At 37.5% G+C, this 23,938-nt stretch overlaps 1 protein-coding gene across 12 annotated transcripts in view; it reads left to right on the top strand.

Annotated features, from left to right (window-relative positions):
• Positions 1–321: 321 nt before the first annotated feature.
• LOC119735558 (inositol 1,4,5-triphosphate receptor associated 1-like) overlaps positions 322–23,938 on the top strand; it is a 77,009-nt gene continuing 53,392 nt past the window's right edge. For all 12 annotated transcript variants that reach the window (XM_038209308.1, XM_038209302.1, XM_038209298.1 and 9 more), the window contains exons 1-9: positions 322–494; positions 3,234–3,506; positions 7,315–7,406; positions 8,292–8,329; positions 10,066–10,226; positions 11,078–11,169; positions 12,371–12,411; positions 12,969–13,000; positions 14,341–14,463. In XM_038209308.1, coding sequence (XP_038065236.1) covers positions 447–494; positions 3,234–3,506; positions 7,315–7,406; positions 8,292–8,329; positions 10,066–10,226; positions 11,078–11,169; positions 12,371–12,411; positions 12,969–13,000; positions 14,341–14,463 — 900 coding nt within the window. In that variant the 5' untranslated portion in view covers positions 322–446. The remainder of the gene's footprint in view (positions 495–3,233; positions 3,507–7,314; positions 7,407–8,291; positions 8,330–10,065; positions 10,227–11,077; positions 11,170–12,370; positions 12,412–12,968; positions 13,001–14,340; positions 14,464–23,938) is intronic.

The raw sequence follows: 23,938 nt of genomic DNA, 5'->3' as shown, positions 1-23,938 counted from the left end.
TTAGAAGTGTAGGGCCTATATCTGCTCCATTCACAAGTACCCCCTCACCGGCAAAGAGAGTACAGTTGGGGGTGACCGACCGACGCCATCTTGCCTGACTGCAATTCATATGCTGCGAAGCACGGCCACTGCATGTACATAGTACAAATCCCCTGGTGTACGTGCGTCACACACAAGGAACAGTGCGCGTCAACCAGCGAAATGTCCCGCCCATGGGACGTCGTTACTAGGTAAAAGGGCGCCCTCTTTCTTCGGCGCATGGAGCCCATACACACTTATATTTAACCACAAATTCTTATTTGAAATTTTTTTTACTACAGGTCTTGAAATCGGAAAAGACCCAGTTGGAGGTTAAACTTTCCGAAGTTCACCAAGAGCTAGACTCCTATCGTACCCGGCAGCTCATTGCTCCCAATGAGGAAGTGTGCAGTCCAACGTCACCCAGAATGGAGTCAGGACTGGGGAGAAGTCTACACTCAGAACTCAGATCAGTAGTAAGTTTTCAAAATTGAAAAGTAGTGCACAGTTTGATAAAATCAATGTCTTACATTCTCGAAAGACTTAAAGGGCCCATGTATTTTTTTTAATATTTAATGTAATCCTTGAAAATGCACCTTTTTTCAATTAACATTTTGCCATTTTTAAGGGCAGTTTGTGCCTTTTTGATTTTTAAGCTAATGCATATTTCCATATTCATGAGCAAAAGTGTGATGTCATTTTGGGCAGAAAGCTCTTTGTTACAGCTGTTTCAGCACCACAATTTGCCAGAATTTTGTATATTTTGCTGTAGTAAATTTCATTTTCTTTGGTGATTTGTTGTTGTTTTAGTACATGACAGTTTTCCAATGAGCAAAGTTTAGTAAGCAATGCGCAAAGTTTTGTCACAAAATTTGTTCAATGCGCACAATTTGGATTCACAGTTTGAACAGAAAACTCCTAACTTAACAGTGTCTTTTTGAAGGGCAAAACCTAATTTGATTTATATCACCCCGACGCAAAATTCCATCTTATGAAGTGTCTTCCTGAAATGACATCACAGCAACAGTGCCCTCATTTGTCAGGAAAAGCATAGAATTAATAAGAAAATATTTATCCAAGTGCACTTTTCAATACAATTAACCAAAAAGGGATGCCAAATAGTTTTTATACATTTAAGAGAACAAAATTGCACAAAATATGTTTCTAAGAAAAATGGGTGTCATGGAAAAACCCATAATTAAACTAGTAGTGGTGGATTAACCTTATTAAATACAATGGAAAACCTGAACAGTATGCCATACATGGAAAATTGAGAATTTTGTAAAGAATGAACTATTATAGAAAGTATAGACTACCCGTTCCTTTCTTATTAAAAAAATACCTCCTTGGAGGAAGCAGCTACTCTCCAGCTATTCCAACAATGTCAATCTTAATTAGCTTCGTATAGATTTCCTACGAATTGGAACATCTACGTCAGAAGGAACCTATATATATCTTGAGATTTGCCTCTTACATGTTGCTTTAACCTTCACCCATTTTTAATTGAAATGGCAGGTTGTTTTGCCATCAGAAATAAGTCTCAGATGCACACTGCTCACCTGCACGTGCCTATTCACTTCCATTGCGAATTTTCCTTGTGTACATTAAATGATGTGAAAATTAACCCTTGCTCTAAAGACTTATAACTCTTAAAGGGAATGTACAACATTTGCTTTTGCTGCAATTTTAAGCAATAAATGGATTTGGAAGATTAGTATGTTATAGAAAATATTGTTAAACTGACTTGTTTCACGTTTTGGAAAAACCAAGAAAACCTATCATGTTCTTGTAGTCTGGCTCCCTGAACCCACTTAAGGTGAAACGGAGCAATTAATACACTTTGGGGATTCTTAAGGTCAGAGAATCAGTCTAGCAGGCTTGTACCCTTTCACAGGTGTGTAATCAATTGCAAAGAAATGTCAGAATAATTAAATATGAAAAATCAGGAAATGCTTTTGAAAATAGCCAGTTTTCTCCAACGCTGGTCGGCCGACCAGCGCTGAGCGCTGAAAAAATACACTTTTTCTTGAAAATGTCAGCACACCAGGAGCCACAATTTTAAAGGATGCTTTAGACCATCAGTCCCTAACAATTCAGTAAGGTAGTTCGTGATAATTTGATCATTTCGTTTTTTGATGTTTGCAAATGATGTGTCTTCCCTTTAATTGTACACTGCTGGTAAAAAGACAGTTTTATCTTTTCTTTTGATATCAATAATGGTGCTCAGTTTTCCATGACATCAGGGATATACATTTACATGCACGTAAAGGTATAAAAGAAGATTAGATTTCACCCTTTATGATGCATCTGTTCCAACCACGAGCAACTTAAACCAATTTCATATTTTTGAAATGACCAATATTTTTTAATAACCTTTCTCAATGCACACTGTATGGATGCTCAAAGATAGAATAGGTATCATTTTTCTTAAGACTGTTTCAAACAATTTTTTAAATTATCACTGTAAATTCTCTGCAAACCAGTCTTGAAGACTAGTATACATTAGTATATACAGGGAGTCCTGAAAATCATGCTGCATGTAAACCCCGCCATTTTCACCAATTTACAACCAGAATTTACTGCAAATGTTTACACGATCTTCAAGGTTACAGATTTAGCTTAAGAATATCATTTGTTTAAAAATGGGTTTCTAGGCTTTGCCGTTATTCAAACATATCTTTAGATTTACAAAAGCAATCTCAATGAAACAAACGGTATTCTCGAGCTAAATCTATTACCTTGAAGATGGTGTAAACATTTGCAGAACATTTTGGTTGTAAATTAGCAAAAGTGGAGGGGTTTTACATTCACCATTTTGTACATGTCCAGCGAAACACATAACCGACATTGCCAATTAGCACAAAATCAACTATATAATGTACAGGGTTATTAAAAAAAAAATATGTCCCTTTGGATAATTTTTTTGTCTCCCACAAAAAACAGGAAAGATTACAAGTGTTTCTCTTCAGCCAACACTTGATCTTGGTATTGACCACAGTCAGTACAAATGTCACTGATATTCATCCATGCATGCAAAGGATACAGACTTTGTAGAAAAACTTGTAACCTCTCCATTTCTGTGGGAGACAAGGAATTATCTAAAGGGATACCCTGTACATGTACAATGCCTTTAAACTATCTTGATCCACTTGTATCTTTGCAACTTTTGAATATGGCGCTGAATATAATTATCAAAAAATGTCACTTTTGTGAAGGTTTCTGCAGACGGGGACCTCCCCTCCCCGATTTGCGGCAACGAAGACTTCGACTTCGAAAATCACATCGGCGGCAACTCCGGCGTCGCTCCCGATACCCCGTTGTCACGACAACTGTCCTCTTCTTCTTCCACCTGTTCTTCCTCCTCCAAGGCGACTCAGCTCTTGCGGCACTTCCGTCAGCGGAAGGAAGACGTCATGAGCCAGCTGCAAGCCTTCCTGGATGAAAACGACGATCAGTCTGGAGGGGAGGATACAGGCTTAGCTCCCAAGGTACAGCAGATGCCCAGGATGCAATTTTTTTTTTCTACAACCAAGTATAGCCTGCCACATAATGTACATGCGTAATTTGTTAAAGGGAAAATACAACATTTGCAAACATCAAAAAATAAAACTACCAAATCATTTTGAAATACCTTGCTGGACTGTTAGTGAATGACAGTGTAAAGCATCCTGTAAAATCATGGCACCTGGTATACTGTCATTTTCAAGAAAAGTGCTATTTTTGTATCAATTTCCAACGCTGATCGGCCGATCAGCGTTGGAAAAAAACTGGCTTTTTTTCAAATACTGGCCCCAATTGACCATCGCACTTGTTTGCAATCGATTACACACCTATGAACGGGTACAAGCCAGCTAGACTGGTTCCCTGACCTTACAATTCCCCAATGTATGTAAACTGCTCTGTTTCTTCTTATATGGAGTCAGGGAACCTGACTACAGGAAAATGATTGTTTTTCTTGGTTTTTATAGCATTTTCGAACCCCAAACTTCAAAAAAGTCAGTGTAACTATATTTGCTATATATTCCAACCCCCCAATTCCATCCATTTCTGAAAATTACAGCAAAAGCAAATGATGTATATTCCCTTTAATGGAATGGTTCTTGAAGTTCACTTTCTTTAAAAAGAAAAACAAAATCTCTACATCAGTGACACAGAAGACAAGGAAATTGTATTCAATTGAAAAGGAGGACTTGATTGGACATGATTTTAAACAAAATTACATTTTGGGAGCAAAAAAAGGGAAAAAAAGGTGTTGGGGAAACCCAAACCTCTGATATTCCTATAGACCAATCTGGCGACAGCCATTTTCTGAGGTGGCACTAGGCTTGTGTGAGTCGAGCTCAGGTTGTAGACTAAACCGGTACTTGGGGCTCCTTCAACCAACAGAGTTACCAAAATGCGCAGGTATCTTAGTCTTTAATAATAATAACAATAATAATAATAACCCTGGATTGGAAATTTTGGGAGACATCCCCATGGTCTTTTCAAACTAAAATGTGTCCTAAATAACGCAATATTCCCTTGTCCTTTTTCCACGAATTTTGGTATGTTTACTAATTAGTAAACAGCAAAATGTTGCCTCTAAAGGGGGGCTGTGACATTAGGGAGACATGAAAATGTCTCCCTAATGACCGATGTCTCCCATCATGCGAAGAAATTACAATAACGTGTCTCCTTAGTGGTACCATTACACGTATAAAGATAAGTACATGTATAATAGTGGGAATTCATAAAGCTCATGTATCCACCAGGACTGGTGCTTAAGGCGCTACATCATTATTACCCCTGCTCATTGGGCCCATGAAACATTCCATCTCAGCTCCCTGGGGAGTATACAGCTCGATGTAGCCTGTTAGGCGCAAGGAAGCTAATTCAACCATGCACAATAACCATCTCTGCCGTCACAGGTACCCATTTACTCCTGGGTGGAGAGAAGCAATGAGTGACAAAGTGCCTTGCCCAAGGGCACATGCACCATGACCCCAGGCTGGACTTGAACCCACAACCTGCAGCTTTACCCGCAGACCACGAATCCAATGCCCTTAACCACGAGGCCACAGCATTCGCGTGAGCGTGGTACCATGTACTGCATCAACTGCTTCTAATTGTGGTCGACGGATTCCGCTATATCCACCTGCCCTTCTCACTAGGCTATGAAGCTACTATGATCTTCACTTGAAATGAAAACCTTTCAAAGTTATCTAAAATCGTATTGATTTTTCTCAATAACGTGATTCGTGCATGCAATTGATACGTCTAGCGATTCCGCCTGGTTGCAGACGAAAAATAAGTGCCCAGGATTTGCAGTTCAGCTGCTGTGGATTGTGTGCATTACCAGTAGATTTCCACATGTGAACTTCTCATGAGAGGTCAGAAAGCCTGCATGTGCTGATGTGCACATACAGCCACGGCGCAAATTAAACTAAAGTGCCTCCACTTGAGACAAATACCAGGATCTTTTTAAAAATAAAAACAAATAGCAGAAGTTTTAGTTGTGCCCCTCATGTGTTTTTGTCTTGTAGGCTGTTCTTATGGATTTCCTGCAAAAATGTCAGAACCCACTTAACATGTATTTGGGTCATTCCACCGGGTTGGGGAACAATGTGTGACATATGACCACATTAAGAAAAGCATGAATGCCTTGCTAGCAGTTGCTCTACATAATGTTTGTTGTTGGGTGTTTCGCTACTGCAGAAAGTTTGAAATCATTTCAATGTATTTTGCCAAAAATGTGGGCAAAAAATGTCGTTTAGGAAGTAACATCGGACACCGTGTCAGTGTTACGTCCAAATATGACTTTTTTTTTCAAATTTCTGCGAAACATTACCCAAATTCACTTTGTGTACTTCTTACTATACATGCAACACAATAAGAAAAGCTTTTGTTATGGTAGTCAGGTTTTTACACCGTTACATCCACACTTGAGGTATTGTTTCTGCTATACATGTATTTGAACCCTGACTCTACCAAAACAAAAGCTTTTCTTGGTGCTTAGGTGTCCAGTTGTAAATATGCAGTGTCAGTTTGGGTAACATTTTACATATGTGTAAAAAATGGCCAAAAAAAAAAGGATATTTGGATGTTTGGATGTAACATTGACACGGTGTCAATGTTACGTCCGAATAAATACATTTTTGCTCATATTTTTGTCAAAGTACTTTCAAATGATTTCAAACTTTCTCAAGTATTGAAACACCCTGAGACAAATATTATGTTGAGCAAATGTTTAGAATGCATTGATATTTTAATAATATAACCAATATAAATTTAAGAAAACAATTGGAACATCCCCCAATTGCTCCATGGACTCTGATTGTAACTGCGTTCATTTGCTAAGTGGTCTTCTTGGTATATTAATAGCCTGCCCATTCGACTTACCAGAGAGTTGCCATTCATTTTTTCCTTCAGCATTGAAGCTCTGGGGTGTTTTTGTAAAGGCCCATTGGTCATTGAATCCTGCAAAGTACACCCAGTCATTGGGAGTGCATTTCATGCAGCACCTCACTCGGCACTTTTTGTTGGCATGACTGTGAGCTCAGTGAAAGAGAACTTCCAGTGAAATCAGAGAACCGTTATTCAGTTCGAAAAAAAAATTAGGATAACTGGATTTTGAAATCTCTGATTTCTCTGACCACTTGGGGGTACAACACACAATGTGGAAATATTCAAATGAAAATCCAGAAAGAGTGACCTGAGCAAATTAACTGAACCCAGCAAAATGAAGACAAAATTTTAAGGACTTACAACCTTCCTGGACAAATGTGACCTGCCATAGCATAATGAGGAATAACCCCCAGCTTTGACTTTTCAAGTTATATACATCATGTTAAAGTGCAAATCCTGGTCTTTCCAATGATACCAAATTTATTTCTGTAGCTGAATTTATTCCAAAGATATGCCGCTGGATATTCAACAGTGTCCCGCCAATCTTTGCCAACCTCGTTTCAAGAAAAACGGCTTTGAAAAACAAGATACGCATTGCGCCGCCAACGGCAGTAATAAATGTTCTCAAGTTTTTCCACTTTTGGGGTATTTTTCCCCAACAAAAATACATAGTCAAAAGTGTGAATCTTGGAGACCTTGACTACTCAAAAATACAAAACAACCAATATCAGTTTTCACATGATTTTTCTACTATATCCGACTTCAGGCGTCGATTACTCAAAACAAGGTTGTAGGGGACATTCCTCATTTTGCCTCAATAGGTCACAAATGTAGCGCCCTGTGTGTGCATTGGATGAATGCAATTTCAAGTTGAGTTTCAAAAGAGACTTTATTTCCTTGAAATGATCACAGGTGGCTTTCACACAGCTTCTAGACAGCGAACTGGACTCCATGATAGAAAGGATGACATCGCTGGCTAAAACCAAGAAACAGTCGGAGCAGAGGTATGTAAGAGATGATATCACTTGCCAATTAGAATGCATCCGAATTAAATGGCTACGTCACGGCTGCAATTTACACATGTGCCTATGGAAGCCACTGAAGCCACTTCCCATAGACACGTGTTTCTGCTAGCCGTAGCCAAGTAATTTAGCCGTGTCTTATGTTCCTTACACTTTGTGGCATATTGTGTGAACATGCATCGGCACGTTTGGAAACATTTTTATTCTTTGCTCAAAATGGACTTTTTTTTAGATGCCTCATTAAAGAAATTGAGTAAATAATTTAATAATCTTACTGTTTTCACCAAGACTTGCAGAGATGCCAACCATTACTCTTTTGGAGTAATTATTAGGATTTTGAGGCATGTTACTACTCTTGAACATTCCAGCTGCCCTATACGCCAACATTGTGGCTACTCTGAAAAGTACTGTGGTTACTCTGAAAAGTACTGTGGTTACTCTTAAACTTGACTGTTGTCCTATGTATTTACATTAGCATTACTCTTTGCAGGAAGAATCATTACTATTTTGTAGTCTGTAAAGTTGGCATCTCTGAGACTTGCGACACTTTCAGAGCAATAATGTTTTTCCAAGCTTACTCAAATATTCATGATGCGTTCTGCAAAAATTTTTTTTTTTAAATTGAGCTGAGCCCAAATAAATGCAAACTTATTTCTCACGGGAAACTAAATTTCATGGCAGAAATCTGGTGGCATATTAATTTGTGAACGTCTGCCTTTTCTCAGAACATTTTTGAGAAATTTGAGAAAAAGTAAATCATTGAGAAAAAAAAGGCTATAAAAACTTTGCATTTCAAAACAGAGCTAAAGAACAGCAGTTTTGCCAATTTCAAATTCTAAGGAAGTTTTCCTGTTTTTCCCCCGACAGAGCCAACAAGCTTTCTTTCATGCTGCAGAGTTTGCAAGGTAAGGTGTATATTCGATTTTTTCATTGTGTCAGTTTGTTTAAACTTTGTTTAAAATTTATTGACATTTGGCACATTTGATTTTATCGGTTGCTGAAACTGGCACCGTTGAACAGTTGTGCATGGATCCAACTTACAGAGTAAATTTGCATGTGGGTCATTCTATAAATTTGGGGTCCAAAGTGTGACATTTTTCCCGTCCCTGTTACCTTGGTACTTTGTAATTTGCCATTCAAGCATCATTAAAAGTGACTTCAAATGATTGTTTATTTGTTGGGTAGGTAGTTTGCTATTCATATACACTCTTGGAGGATGACTGCATTAAGGAGTGCATCAGAATTATACAATCATAGATGTCAGATGTAACAGGGACGGGAAAATAAGTGGACCCCAAATTTATAGAATGACCCATTTGCACAAAAATATTCAGTGCTTCATGCTGCAAGATGGTGGTGTTGAATTTCAGTTTGGAAAAAAAATATTAACTGAACTCCGTGAACTACAAGGAGCCTAAAAATGCACTAAAACATCAGACAGGTCTTTTGTCCTTCAATTTTGCATATTTATTAAGTCGGATGGAAAGGTACTTAGGTTTTGAGAAGGAAATAATGGATCAATTTTTTGAAATCTGAGAAAGTTTGAAGGCTTCTTAGCAATTCCAATATCCCAGTGCTGAAGTTTTCTTGTTGAATATGCACTGTGGGGATGGAGGGGGGGATTACTTGAAATTGAAATAGTAGGTCAGTTTTGTTTTTTGTTACTGAGAGAGTGAATATAATCCTGATACACATATTTTTGGGCTACTAAAAATCTACCGCTCTTGAAATTGCGTGGAGACAAATCAAAACCAACAACTAAGGTGCATGTATATTTTTCCAAGTTTACTTTCATTCCCCCTGCCATCTGGTATAATTTTTTTAATTATTGGCAATCGTTAATGCACTTGAAATTAATAAATTATGGAGTTACAATAAATGAATCCATTTTGTAAATGCTAATTGGGTCTTCTAAGGCAAATGAGTAGAAAAACTCATTCGCAAACCTCTATTTTAGAAGATAAAGCTTTAAAGATTAAAAAAAATTGAAAAAGCCTTTTCGAACCTCTGAGATTTTTCAACTTTGAAATACATGGTATGCAATTTTAATCCACCGCACCTCAACATTAGAAGATAAAGTTTTAAATGTTTAATATTTTAAAGGCCTTTTTAAACCTCAGCGATTTTTCAACTTTGAAGTACATGTATTTCAATTTTGGTAAATATTTTAGTAGATTTCAAAACCAAGCTCTTGAAAAAGTGTCTTATAATTAATTGTTGAGTAGTTTTGGCCAAAAAAAAAAGTCTCCGGTTTCTGGTATGGAGCTTGCCCAAAAAGTGGTGCGGCGACGCGGCTTTTTTTTTTTTTGACCTGATTTTTTGGCTTCAAATGTCGGCTGATGACTGCAAATGGTGCCCGACTAAACTTAGTGCAAATATATGGGAGTCCAGAGAGGCCACATAAAGCTTATTCTCGACCATAACCCAATCTAAAAACACGTTAAAATTGTGCAGCAGCAGGATTCCAGTCAAACCAGTGAGTTTGGCGGTTTTGGGACATCATCTTTCATTGAAAAAAAAACTTTTTCATTTTGCCGACGCGCATGGCTTCGGCGACGCGCGCGTATACCAGAAACCGGAGACTTTTTTTTTTTGGCCTTAATGTGTAATTTTTTCCCGATATTTTTTCTTTGTAATAAAGATGACTATGTAAGAATCACTAAGAAGTACGAGGAGGCCATCAAGCACTGCAAGGAGCTAACGGCCACTAAGAGCCAACTGGAGACGGTCCGCATGGAAAACCAAACCCTGCAGTTCGACATCCAGAGGGGCAAACAGAAAACTGAAGAACTGGAGAAGGATGTAAGTTGACTTTCCAATTTTGTCAGCTCCGTCATTTTTTTCACTAAAACTGACCAAAAAAAGAGATAATTTGTCCAACATGGGGAGGGGTAGTAGTCCTAATATGTGATGCGATCAAGCAAAATGAGTCGTTTGTCGACCCTGGTCAAAAAGTTTTTTTTTTTACAGATTTGAAAAGAGCACAATCTCGGCATTACTGCTGTGAAAACCGCATGCTGATACCATCTTTAGTTTAAAAATTACGGAGGTCGGAACACCAAGAGATGTGATGAAGTGATGTGATGAAGTGGCCCTATTTTGGCCTGAATCTCCAAATGAAAATTCCCGACAAACGACTCATTTAGCTTGATTGCATCACATATATTGTCCATGAATGATTCTGCTGTTTTATTACCAGAGAGGGGAAATAATAAAATTGGAAAGCAAAATAAGCAACATAAAACAGCAGTTGGGACTGGATGGATGGCTTGGGGCTAGTTGCTCTAGATTGAGGGGGAATACGAAATGAATACAAATACGACTTCACTTCTTTGCTGCTGCAGAATTCACTTTGGATAAAGTGTATAGTTTAGGAGACACTTCTTTTGTCAATCCTCCTGAGCTTTGAGATGTACGCTTAAATCAACACTATAAAAGCAAAATAACTTCACATCCGAATGCAGCATGTTTAAAAAAATTTTGTGAAACTTTTTATTAAAAGGACAACTTGTATTGATGATGCCTTTAAGCAAAGCAATATGTTATGTCAAAACTTCGGAATTTACCTTGGGACTAAAGTTATTAAAATTTGGTTTTGTTGGTAGTATTTATTCACAGTTTTCCCTCCTTTTTCCTTACACCATTCCCCACAGCTTTCCTCATTACAGCGGGACCTAGAAACGGCTCACACGGCGCAGCAGAACTATAGACAAATGGCAGAGACACAACTTGGGGAACTTCGAAGGTAAGGTGTTAGGGAGAAATAGAGCCTCCTGTAGTTATACTCCCTGGCAGGGGCGTTGCCAAGGTGGGTGGAGGGGGGGGGGGGCACATCCCCATTAAAAAAATTGTCTCCCCAGTCGCCCCTCCCCCCCCCCCCCCCCTTACCGGAAGTTTGTTAGTCCTATAAGTGACGGTGGTTAAAGTGTTTAACAGAAATTGCCCCCCCCCCAACTGTAAGTTCCAGTCCCCCCCCCCACCAAACTGTAACTTCCAGCCCGCCCCCACTTGCCCCCCCCCCCACTCCCCCCCCCCCCCTCCCGATGGTGAGAACGATGGCTACACCACTGCTCCCTGGTTTGGTTGAAATGTTGGGATGGTGCTTTGAGGTTTCTGCCTTGGATATGGTGGTTGTTCTGGCAGCAGACTTTCCAATCTTTTAAGTGCAGTTGGTCATTTAGCAGAGATTTTTCATTCATTAATCACGCCATTGCATGGCCTACGTCATTAAGCGTGCATTTTTGGTTTCATTCACCACATTATAGAGCCGATTACATTGAGTGCTAGTTCATCTTGTCAGCAGGTTTTTCCCTGGATCAGCTATTGTCACTTGTGGTTTCTTGGTCCTTGCATTTCATCCTTTGAGTGGATGAAACGGAAAAGCCCTCTTACTATGATTGCATGTAGGTAGATGTTTTTGTAATTGCTTGTTCAGAGTTTATCTTTACTCTGCTCTGGAGTGCTGTGGCCTCGCGGTCTGGGGCATTGAACTCGTGGTCTGCGGGTAATTCTGCAGGTTGTGGGTTCCAGTCCAGCCTGGGGTATTGGTGCGTGTGCCCTTGGGCAAGGCACTTTGTCTCTCATTGCTTCTACCCACCCAGGAGTAAATGGGTACCTATGAGATGGTTATTGTGATTGAATTAGCTTCCTTGCGCCTAACAGGCTGCATCGAGCTGTATACTCCCCAGGGAGCTGATATGGTATTTGGAATGTTTCATTGGCCCAGTGATCAGGGGTAATAATTATGTGAAGCGCTTTGATATTAGTTAAAAGCGCTATATAAGAACCTGTTGTTGATATGAGATTGTCTCCTGTATTTTTGGAAGGAAATTTCCAAAGCTTGCTTTACATTGAACATGTATGTCAGTTGTGTCTAGATTTTTTTTTCATTATGATGTACCAGATGTCATTGTTGTTTTTATGGTCTATATCCTTTTCCTCAACAGATTATTTAAAGAAATGGAAAAGAAGTACAAGATTGCACAAGGTACTTTATTTGTACTAAGCAGTGTGAAAATATGCTAAATATGTAAAATAAAATCAGATTGATTAAAAACCAAACACAGGAACTGACAGAATCACTTTTGAGCAATTTTAACTCAATGGAACCATAGAAAGTTGACACAATCTGAATTGAAACCTGACACCTGTTCAGTTTACTTCATTTATCCTCTTTTTTTGTGTGTGATAGTTATTCCTTTTTTTGTGACGTTTGCTTGAAATGAACTTTATTTTGTTTTTGTTTTTAGAGATTAAAAAAAGGTAGCAGGGAAAATTGGCATATATTGACCAGGTTTATAGTTTTGCTGAGTATTGTGTACTTTTCCTGTTTATCTGTACCCCACCTCCCAAGAGACTGAGTAAAAGTGACCAAACAATGAAAGCAAGTCTTTAACATGTCCGGGTATAAAATGAATAATTTATTGTAGGTTCAAGCCCGCTCCAGTCAATTTCTTCGTTCAACTTTTAAAATAATTAGTTTGGGATAGTTTTCCTCAAAATTCAAATTTAAAATGGAAATGTTCTTGCATTTTGCTTTTTTAGATAACACAAGGAAGCAAGAGGCCTCATACAAGGTAAACTGATCAAATTAAACACAAATATTGTTTAAAAAATAAGGAAAGAACAAAATAAACAAATATGTTTATTTCGTGTTTTAGCCAAAAGTCAGTTGACAGGATTGAAATTGAAAAATGTTAGATAAGAACTTTGTGTGAAATAGCTTTGACTTTGGTGCATTCTTTGGCTGTTTATTTTGATCATGGACCCATCCCAAACTGCAAAAGTAAATCTCAACATTACTGTTTGTAATTCAACTAAAATAATGTATAAAACTTGTCATGGTCTCTGAAGAGGATAGACATACCATAGGCCTAAGTAAAATTTGAAAATTAATTAGAGCACGTTTAGACTTTGTTGGTCTCCTGTCATCTTTGAAGTCTTGAGACCCTTTGAAGTCTTAAGATTATTATTATTCGTGGTTTATTAAAATTCAACTTTGTTGCCAAAGGCAACATTGCATTGAATTCACAATGAGTGATAAAAGTTAATAAAAAGTTAAACTTCATTAAAAAAAGATTAAATTAGATTAAACATGGACAGAATCGTTGCACGATATCAAAAATATTACACATGTACACAAGAATTAAAAAGGGTGCCAAAGACAAAACATGCAATAAATAAAAAAAATGGGGAGTATAGACGAAAAACGCAAACCTTATTGCACAAAATTACAGAGGTGGAGTATTGAATTGTAACAGACAGTTTTTCTTCAGTAGTTGAACCATAGCTATAGCTCCATGGTTGAACCATGAATGGAATTGCACTGTTAGAAATCCACTCAAAAACATGCCCAGTACTTAAAGGGAATATACAACATTTGCAAACATCAAAAAATAAAACTATCAAGTTTTTACGAAATACCTTACTTGGATGTTGGTAAATGACAGTCAAAAGCATCCTGTAAAATTATGGCTCCTGGTGTGAAGTCATTTTCAAGAAATTGGTATTTTTGTATACATTTCCAACAGTGGTCGGCCGATCACCGTTGGAAAAACCTAACTATTTTTCAACTTCTGCTTCAAATTTACCATTTTTCAAGTTCAGTCCAAATTTTGTTTGCTATTGGTAACATGTTCATGAACGGGTGCAGGCCAGCTACACTGGTTCCCTTACCTTACAATTTTCCAGCATCTATAAATTGATCCATTTTATCCTTAGTGAAGTCAGGGGTATAGGGAAAAAACAGACTAAACAATGCCGTAACATCAATTATTGCATAAAAATGATTCTCTGCTGGTACACAGTGTACTGTGAAAAGTACTGTCATCAAAGGCCAACCTTGACTCCCCTATGATCCCTGCACAGGCCTTGCAGTACACAAAACTGTCGTACTGCCCTCTTTTGTACACTACAGGCCAAGGTTGCCCAGCAAGCCTCCACACACAGAGCCCAGTTGAAGTCTTTGCTTGATCTAGTGAGTAGAGACAGCTGTGTGGACCCACCACTGCTGCAACAAGTTGTCCAGTCTTCCCATGAAGTAAGTGTGTATTATTAGATCTATCTAATTGGTCCGGTGATGACAGTGCGTTGTAGATTTAGATTAGCTTATATGACACTGATCACATAAATATAATACCTGCAAACCTGGGACAGGGCTGTATCATGATAATGCTGTGTATATATATGTATATATATATATAGACACTGTACTCTGTTACTTTCACTGTGCACACTGATTGTACAACCACTGTGTTTAAAGGGAATATACAAAATTTGCAAACATCGAAAAATAAAACTACCTAGTTTTTACGAAATACCTTACTAGGATGTTGGTAAATGACAGTCTAAAGCATCCTGTAAAATTATGGCACCTGGTGTGAAGTCATTTTCAAGAAAATGGTATTTTTGTAAAAATTTCCAACGGTGGTCGGCCGACCACCGTTGGAAAAACCGAACTATTTTTCAACTACTGCTCCAAAATTAACTATTTTTTCTTTCAGTCCAAATTTTGTTTGCTATTGGTTACATGTTCATGAACGGGTGCAGGCCGGCTAGACTGGTTCCATTACCTTACAAGTTTCCGGCATCTATAAATTGATCCATTTTATAGTTAGTGGAGTCGGGGAACCAGACTACTTGAACATTTTTGTTTTTCTTGTTTTTTTCCCAGAATTTTCGAACACAAACCTTCAAACATGTCAGTCTAACAATATTTGATCTATTACACTAACCCCTCAAATAGTTATTTTCTGAAAATTACAGCAAAAGCCAATGATGTACATTCCCTTTAACTGTAACTTGCACTAGGGAGGACTCACTGTGAAAGTCGATAAGTGTTTTTTGCTATGTCTGTATATTACAAGATCGTCTGTGATTTCCTTCTGTTTTCTCAACACAACAGAAACTTTTGCACTCGTTTTTTTAATGATTTTGTTGTTAATGTGCATACAGGTGCCATACTGCAAGTGCAGTTTGGCCATGACTGAATGAACAAATATATACATTGTATTTGAGATATTTATATGAAATGACATTGTATTTGAGATATTTATATGAAATGATATTTACGTGTTCCGGTACAGTGGGATTAATTTGCAATTTCCTAATACGAGGAAATAGTCTCCATGAATTTGTTGAGACCAGTTAGTTGTTGCATATGGCTTTAGACTGTGTATAATTAAAGTTTAGTGCTCATCAATCACCCAGTTTTACGTGCATGTTTTGATAAATTTCGTAAATTATAATAGTTTATGCAATAGTACCCGCTGCTATGTACATCAGATTCGAACCAGCCAACCGATCCCGTTAGCTCGGTGGTCGAGTGGTAAGACATCTGCACTAGAAAGCAGGAGGTCGTGGGTTCGAGTCCCACCCGAGTGATTTTTTTCCAACTTTCACTCGGGAGGTAACACACTGAGTATACAGTGTTTAAACGTCGGTGAAGGGCAAAACCTAATTTGATTTATATCACCCTGACGCAAAACAAATTCCATGTTATGATAAATGTTGTCTTCATCGGGGTGTAAACTTTATGATTTGTAAAAGAAAAAAGGAATCGCGGGATAGTATGGCAACTTACACTTCCAGCCTGTTTCACCTATTGAACTACTTGTCTTGAGCTCGACCTCTCTAATGTTTACAAACATGTTGTCCTTGGGTGTCATTTCAGTTTCACACTGTCATTGTGTACGTGACACTTAAACTGTCTGAAAACACTGCTCTGAGGGACAAAGACGTTTTGTCTTCCTGGTATGTTCTTTAAAGGCTGCTTTGGAATGTTTGTTGAGATTCAAGGAAGTACTTGGAATGGAATTCTTACAATTGTTTCCGTGAAGGACGATCCCTGCATCAAGAGGCTTTTGTCATGGGGAAATTGTGGGTCTCACAATGGCGCTTAATTTATCACCACTTTTATAGCCGTCTGATTTCTTTTGGAGCAAGAAGATTTTGGTGCAACCATGGTGCAACATTCTTCCACTGCACTGATGTGGCAATTTGTTGTGCAAATTTTTTTTCTGAGAATCATGACAATTAATTTGTATTACTATACAAGTGTTTCCAATTTGTTAAATTTGTCTATTCAGTAATGTTTAGCAATAGGTTTTCAGAAAAAAAGTTCGAAAATGAAACTTAAATTAAAACAAATATAGAGAAGTTTGATAGTTTCTATTTAGGGGTAGGCGTGGGGTTAGGGGCCCTTCCTTTAGCCTGATGTAGTGTAGAGAGTCCAAAAAGTAAGCATATCCAGAAAGTAAACTACCGATACTAGGAGTGGTAAAATATAACAAATTAGATTTTACGTATCAAGAAACAGTGTTTATTTCATCTAAAGAACACAGAGCCTAATGTCTCAAAAATTGAGTGTTTATAGTATACATTGAGTTGACGTGACATTAGGCGTCATGTACTTTCATGTAAGAAATTCCTGCTTGGCAAAACAGTTATTGACACAATCTTCCTCGTTGTTTCCCCTTGTTGTACACTGCACATTATTCATGTATGATGTATAATGTACCAGTCCAAGGCCTTTACCATAACATACGTCAAACCACAAGACATGTGTCTGTGTATGTACAAAAACCGAGTACATGTATGCTTGCATTTTCCCCAGTGAAAGTACCGGTAGGCATCACGTGATCATATTCAACGCTCAACAATTTGCATTTGAGTCAAATAGTCTGATCAGGAAATCTTTCATGTAATCCTGGATAGTATACAGGATGTATTTATTGAAAAAAAAAAAAAGGATGAAAAGTAAAAGTGAAATTGATATTAGGACGTGAACATGAAAAATAGTTTGCAAACATCGTACTGTACATACATATACAATGTCTTTTTTTTTTCTTATTGTAACTCCCATACAAGTGTGCCACAAACCTTTGCAAAAAATATTGGGGGAAAACTGATTATCAGTACCCAAACAAAATAACATTGAATTATAATACAATTCTATTGCGAAATTTTGTTTTGAAATGATGAATGAACTGATTATTGATTGGCAGAAACGTTTATTTGTTTGATTTTTTGTAAAAACACAACATTACGTGCAGTTGGAAGCAATTGACGTCAACTTGTTTCTCTCGCCTCCTGGTTTCAAGTTGATTATTTTGAAATTTGTTCTTTGGGAACACTATCGAGAGATGGATGAAGCGATAAAACAGACAGAAACAGTGAATGTGATACAAGGAAGAAACATACGAGTATTTCCTCCGTGATGTAGAATAATTTCAAAAGCAGTGACAATGTTAGGACCTTGAAACTTTTAGTCTTGAGATCACATCCTTTGGAGACATAGTAGAATCACAACTTCTGTCACAGGATCACATTGAGTAGGTAAGTGTTGCATACTTTGTTTTGTTAAAGACACCTTGGATCAATTGCAATTACCGTGAAACGTAGCTACCGATTTTTTTCAAGAAAACCCTTGCTCAAAGTCAAGATGGGACTGGTACCAAATACCCTGTGAAAATATTCCACCAGAAATGGTAGCTTTTGGAAGTGACAAATCATTGAAAGTGGCTTAAGAAAATGTGCCAATGGGCAATTTTTTTTTTAACATGCGTTTACAACAAAATCCTGTTACGATATCCCCAAAAATGTGCATACGCTTTCTATACATGTTTTTCTCCAAATGTGTAGTATCCACTAAGCTGAACAAGTTTTATTACCAATTTTGTTGCTTCAAATGAAAAATTGCACAAAAGAAAACTGTTCGTTGTACGTTTTTAATTTATATGAAGGCCACTTTCAAAGTAGTTATTCGGATATTGCAGGCATGTATCTTTCGCTTGTATTTATCGGCAGATTTGAAAAACAGTGAAATCAGGATAAAAAAGATCACTAAGAAGTAACAACTCTGCATGCAGTACAAAATAGTAATAGTGTCCAATATGCAATGCGCAGCCTTTTTAGTGTTACTATCACAAAAAAAAATGTTTTTTAATTATATTGGATTTTATTATAACCTGTTCAACCAATTATATTGAATACGAATGCCTTATAAATGCACAGTTGTGCTGTACATGTACCATGTACATACCATCATAGTTTCAGAATCGTACAGGCTGTAAACATTTATGGTCCTGGTCAAAGCTTGTTATGAGTAGGTGCATGCCCAAAGTATAAATTATAATGCGATTCTTGTTTTTTTTTAAATCAAATATTATTCTATTGGAATGAACACAGTATATTTTCCACTGCGAATTTCTGTATGCTTTGTAGCGAAGGGAATTTCACAAGTGAGTGTCGTAAAACAAAACTGTATGAAATTTAACTGTTCAAATTGCATACATGTACGATACAGTTGTGCATATAAACATGTAGTTTGCCCTTTTCCAAGTATGAATATGTTAATAATTACAGTCCAAATTTATGTCAAACAAGCAATGCGGTGTGAAGTACATGTCCGTCAAATTGCTTTTTGATAAAGCTATCAAAGTTATTCACTTAACAATTATATAAATAACCCAAAAAATCATGCATTACAATTCCCCCATATTCACTGTCGAAATACCCAACGCACTTTCCTGAAAACTCAATGAAATTGGAAAATGCCATGGAAATGTTAAACAAATAAATTAAAAACCCTCGCAGTGCAGGACATAAAACTGGTCTATACAACTGGCCCCAGATTATTTTGGTTGGGAAAATATTTATTGGTGGAGCGGGTCCTCAGCTGAAAGAATAAAAAAATATACACATAAACTCTAAATAGCTCACTCTGGAGCTTGGTGAAGAATCTAAGCACTGTTTTTTTTTTCTCGAGTTGAATCTCTTGTACACATAGGGAAATGAAAATCAGCAGTTTCGATATAACACAATATTGCGTGGACTTTTAAAGAGAGACTTTTGAAGGAGATACTTTAGAAGGTCCTTTTTTTTAATGGCCCAAAAGGGTGTTGTGCATGCATGTAGTTCTCTGATATTGTGGTCTCTTGACAGGGAACTGGACAAATTAATAAAATCTTGAAAGTTCAAGTACTTTGGGAGAAATAAACAATGTGTACACATGAGGCAAGCTTTGTTGCTGGTTAAAGCTACAGTACAACATTTGCAGCTATCTAAAAAGTAATTGACAAACTTATTGTTGAAATGCATACTTGGTTTAAAGATAGTAATGGGACTAAACTCCCTGTGAAATTATTCTTTCTGACAAACTGTCATTTTGAAGAAAACAATGAAAGAAGGCCATTTCCAACGCTGCGTCTCGAACACGAATCGTTGGAAATGCCCATTAGTAGTTTGTTTTTAATTTGGCGAAGCGCGCAAGCGTTTGCAATTGCTATAATTCGCGTAGCTGCAATTGGCTAAACGAGAACGTGTTCCAGACGCTGATTTCGGGTGCAATTCAAAACATGACTCGGCAACTTTTGAATTGAAATGGAGGTCCTAGAATATTGTTCTCTCGGAATGTACAGAATCCACTGAGCTAAAACTTCATCAGGTTAGTTTGTTAAGAACCCTTCTTTTGATATTGGGCACTGGTTGCTTCAAACGAAAAAATGCATAAATGACGAATGATGTACTTTACATGTACCTCTAATAAAATCTTAAAAGTTCAAGTACTTTGGGAGAAAAAAAAAACAATGGATACACCTGAGGCTGGCAATATTGTTGCTGGTTTAGCCCTTTTCACTGGACACAAAAAAACCCAACTTTCAAACTTTTCTTGTGCTGCTGATATCGTACTAATATTGCAATGGCATGAAGGGCAGTCATGCTAGAATATGACCAATATCCCTGGCAAATACAATGCATCTCAATCCTTGAGAGACTTTCAATTTGACCACGACCGACCGGACTTCTCAATGGTCACAGGAAGGATTCTTATCGAGTGTCTCAAGGCTGATTGGAATTGGCTGAAACCCCACTTTAAAGGGAATGTACATCATTGGTTTTTGATGGAATTTTCAGAAATGAACTATTTGAGGGGTTAGTATATATAGATCAAATATTGTTACATTGACATTTTTGAAGTTTTTTGTTCGAAAAGGTTGGAAAAACCAAGAAAAACAAAAATGTTTAAGTAGTCTGGTTCCCTGACTCCACAAAAGATAAAATGGATCAATTTATAGATGATGGAAAATTGTAAGGCACGGGAACCAGTCTAGCTGGCCTGCACCCGTTCATGAAACATGTAACCAATAGCAAACAAAATTTGGACTGAAAAAATTGTTAATTTGGAGCAGTAGTTGAAAAATAGTTAGGTTTTTCCAACGCTGGTCGGCCGACCACCGTTGGAAATGTATACAAAAATACCATTTTCTTGAAAATGACTTCACATCAGGTGCCATAATTTTACAAAATGCTTGAGACTATCATTTACCAACATCCTAGTAAGGTATTTCGTAAAAACTTGGTAGTTTTATTTTTCGATGTTTGCAAATGTTGTATATTCCCTTTAAGCCTCTCAATCAGTGTAGTTGTTCAATTCTGAGGCATTCAACAGCATGGAATGCAAATTGATTTTCTTCAAATCTTTCAGATCAAATGGACAAAGCTTGAAATACAAACCCTAGCTAATTGTTCTCGCTTGCATTCTCACAAATTCAAATTGGACCGACAGTAAAAAAAGAGTCCCGATAAAAATAATTCTTAAAAATGAATGTGACATGTACATGTATTTTGACCATTTAGGCATATTCCTGGCTGTCTTCTTGCTTCGGTAATTTGCTCTTACTCAACTTTTGACCTCTGCCCGATTTTAAATCAAAATAATCTGGTATTATGAAATACCCTTTCTGTTTACTTTTGGTTGTTTGTCCGCTTCAAGGATAGGCCATCGCAGAATACACACTCATGTTGACTGGACACAAGAATCCTGTTTATTCAACATCTTTGTTTACATTTTGTATCAAAAAAATGTCCATGTGTTATCCTAATAATGTATACAGATTCTAAATAGCTGCGTAAACACTGTGTATGGGTACTTTCTCACAGTGATATATAAGGATGTACATGTATGTAAATGTACATATAAAAATGCACAGTATAAGGAACATCTCCACCAAGTACAGCACTATTATTGGGTTAGGGAAGACACTCCCACCCCCCAAAAAATTGAAACCACACCCACTCATCCACCCCATAAAAAGTACTCATATTACAAACAACAGTTTTATGTTGGAAATTTCTTGAAGTGCCTTGGGGGAGGGGGCGTCCTCAAAAAAATTAGTTTTAATTTTCACTTCAAAATTCCCAAAAGCCGTTTCTGATATTCCATCAAATTCCCATAATTGTCATATTTTTTTTACTAACAACATTGAAAAAAGATTTCCTAGAGGTCCTCACTTGAAATATTTTTTTCAACCCCAAAATTTAAGAATTGAGAGCTTGTCAGTGCAAAAAGATCCTGAAATTCATGGAAGTCTTAAAATGGATACACCGGTGAAGGGGTACTGGCGATATATTTGGTGTTAGTAATAGTTCAGCCCCTCGTGTGTGGCACACACTATATAGCCTGATAGCCCCAAGCAGTGATGACTTTGAATTGAAACGAGGAGAAATAAAAATTGAAAAGGTCACAGGAATTGCGCAGAAAGTTTATTTTTGTGGTGGTATTTTTTTCTGCCTGGAATATGAAGTGATTTATGTCTGATAATACATTGTCAGTTTCTAGTAGATAATTCTTCTTCATATTTATTTTCTGTTGTTGAGAAGCATATACCGGGTAGCAGCAGTTAATATGTGCATGTATGTGAATTAGTTGGTGTTGGATGGTCTCTTCGTTGAAACCAGGATCTGTGACTGTGTATAGACCTCATGCGCAGTGCCCCCTCACTGGGGGACAGTTTTTGTTATTTAAATTTAGTGACAATGAAAGTACAAAGTCAGGTACAAATAAAGAGGGCTATGACAATTTGCTAATTTTGTTGGTTATGATAATTGATATCTCTGTATGTCAACCCTATGTAGATCTGTCCGAAACTCAAGGCCCGATCCTGACTTCGTGTCAGCACTTTCTGAGTAAATGAATGTTCCAAGAGTTGTTCCTAGTCACATTTTTTTACTGATTGTGGAAGTGAAGTTTAGGATATGGACTGATTTACTTGTATTTTATTTGATTTCCTCACATGATTCAGAGGTGTTCACACCGAGTTTCCAATTTCCAAGTTAAAATGTTATTGTTGTGGTTCAACGGTTGAAGGCGTGCAGCAAAAATTACTTACATAAAATAATCCCAGTCATCCTCTTCTGGCCCCCTTGCCCCTGGCCCCCGGCCCCCTCTCCCCCCTCTTCCCCCCTCCCCCCTCTTCCCCCCTCTTCCCCCCTCTTCCCCCCTCTTCCCCCCTCTTCCCCCCTCTTCCCCCTTCCCTTCTGCCCCCCTAAATTCCCCCTGCCCTCTTCATCCCAACAAAAAAGTGTAAAGGACCCGCAATACAACCGCATAAAAACTCAAGTTACTTCTGATTTCATCAACTTTGGGGGGAAAAAAATCACCTGTATGGCCTCTCGCCTTTTTTCAAGCATTTCAATTCTTTTTGCTATCCGGTTCCTTTTTTGTCAGATCACGGGTGTGAAATGCTGACGTGGGTTGCCTATTTCAATAGTGGTTATTTGTTCGCTGTGTCTCTCTACACCTTAACATCATACAAATGGTATTCGGTGTCACAATGAAATAAATGGGCGTTTTCGGGGCTGACCCATACAAGCTTTATATTTTTCCATGAAAGCCTTACAAATCGGGACTTCTTTGAGTGGTATTATAATGCTATTTTTAGATTACGAATGATTATGCTTATTCATTTTGTTATAGTGATTATATTTTGTTGGGATAAGTGTGCGTTAAAATATCCATATCCGGTTTATTGTCATTTGAATTTGAATTATAACACTTATCCAGGGATAGAGTTTGACAATTCCTCTATGTGTTGCTATCCTTGATTTCAAGTCTATTCTGGTCACCATACACACCTCACCAAGAAATCTGTCAAATTAACGTAACTCCATTTACTGACAAAGTTAAAAATATCCATATTCGGTTTATTGTCCTTTGAATTTGAATTATAACACTTATCCAGGGATAGAGTTTGACAATTCCTCTATGTGTTGCTATCCTTGATCTCAAGTCTATTCTGGTCACCATACACACCTCGCCAAGAAATCTGTCAAATTAACGTAACTCCATTTACTGACAAAGTTGTCGATCCAAGACTACATTTTCGCTGATTGAAATTCTACAATGACTTGCAGTCAGGCATTTTCACTCCGCATTAGTGTTTCGAAACTCAAAAATAAAACATGCCTTTTGAGACTGCAGGCCCTCAAAAGGCATGTTTTATTTTTGAGTTTCGAAACACTAATGCGGAGTGAAAATGCCTGACTGCAAGTCATTGTAGAATTTCAATATCCGTAAGCCTGTATTTTGTTAACATTTCAGTGTCTTGCAAATGTTGCAAATGGCCCATAGACTGATCTATTAAAAGGTAGAGTAAATCGCTTGTCATTTGTGCATACATGTATTTGTTTCGTTTGGAGCAACAAAGTGCTCAAAATCTAAAGAAGGGTGCTCA

Source organism: Patiria miniata, unplaced genomic scaffold, assembly GCF_015706575.1.
Source record: "Patiria miniata isolate m_02_andy unplaced genomic scaffold, ASM1570657v1 HiC_scaffold_29, whole genome shotgun sequence".
Lineage (NCBI taxonomy): Eukaryota > Metazoa > Echinodermata > Asteroidea > Valvatida > Asterinidae > Patiria > Patiria miniata.
Note: the sequence above shows the minus strand (reverse complement) of the source record. Positions and strands in the feature narration are given on the sequence as shown.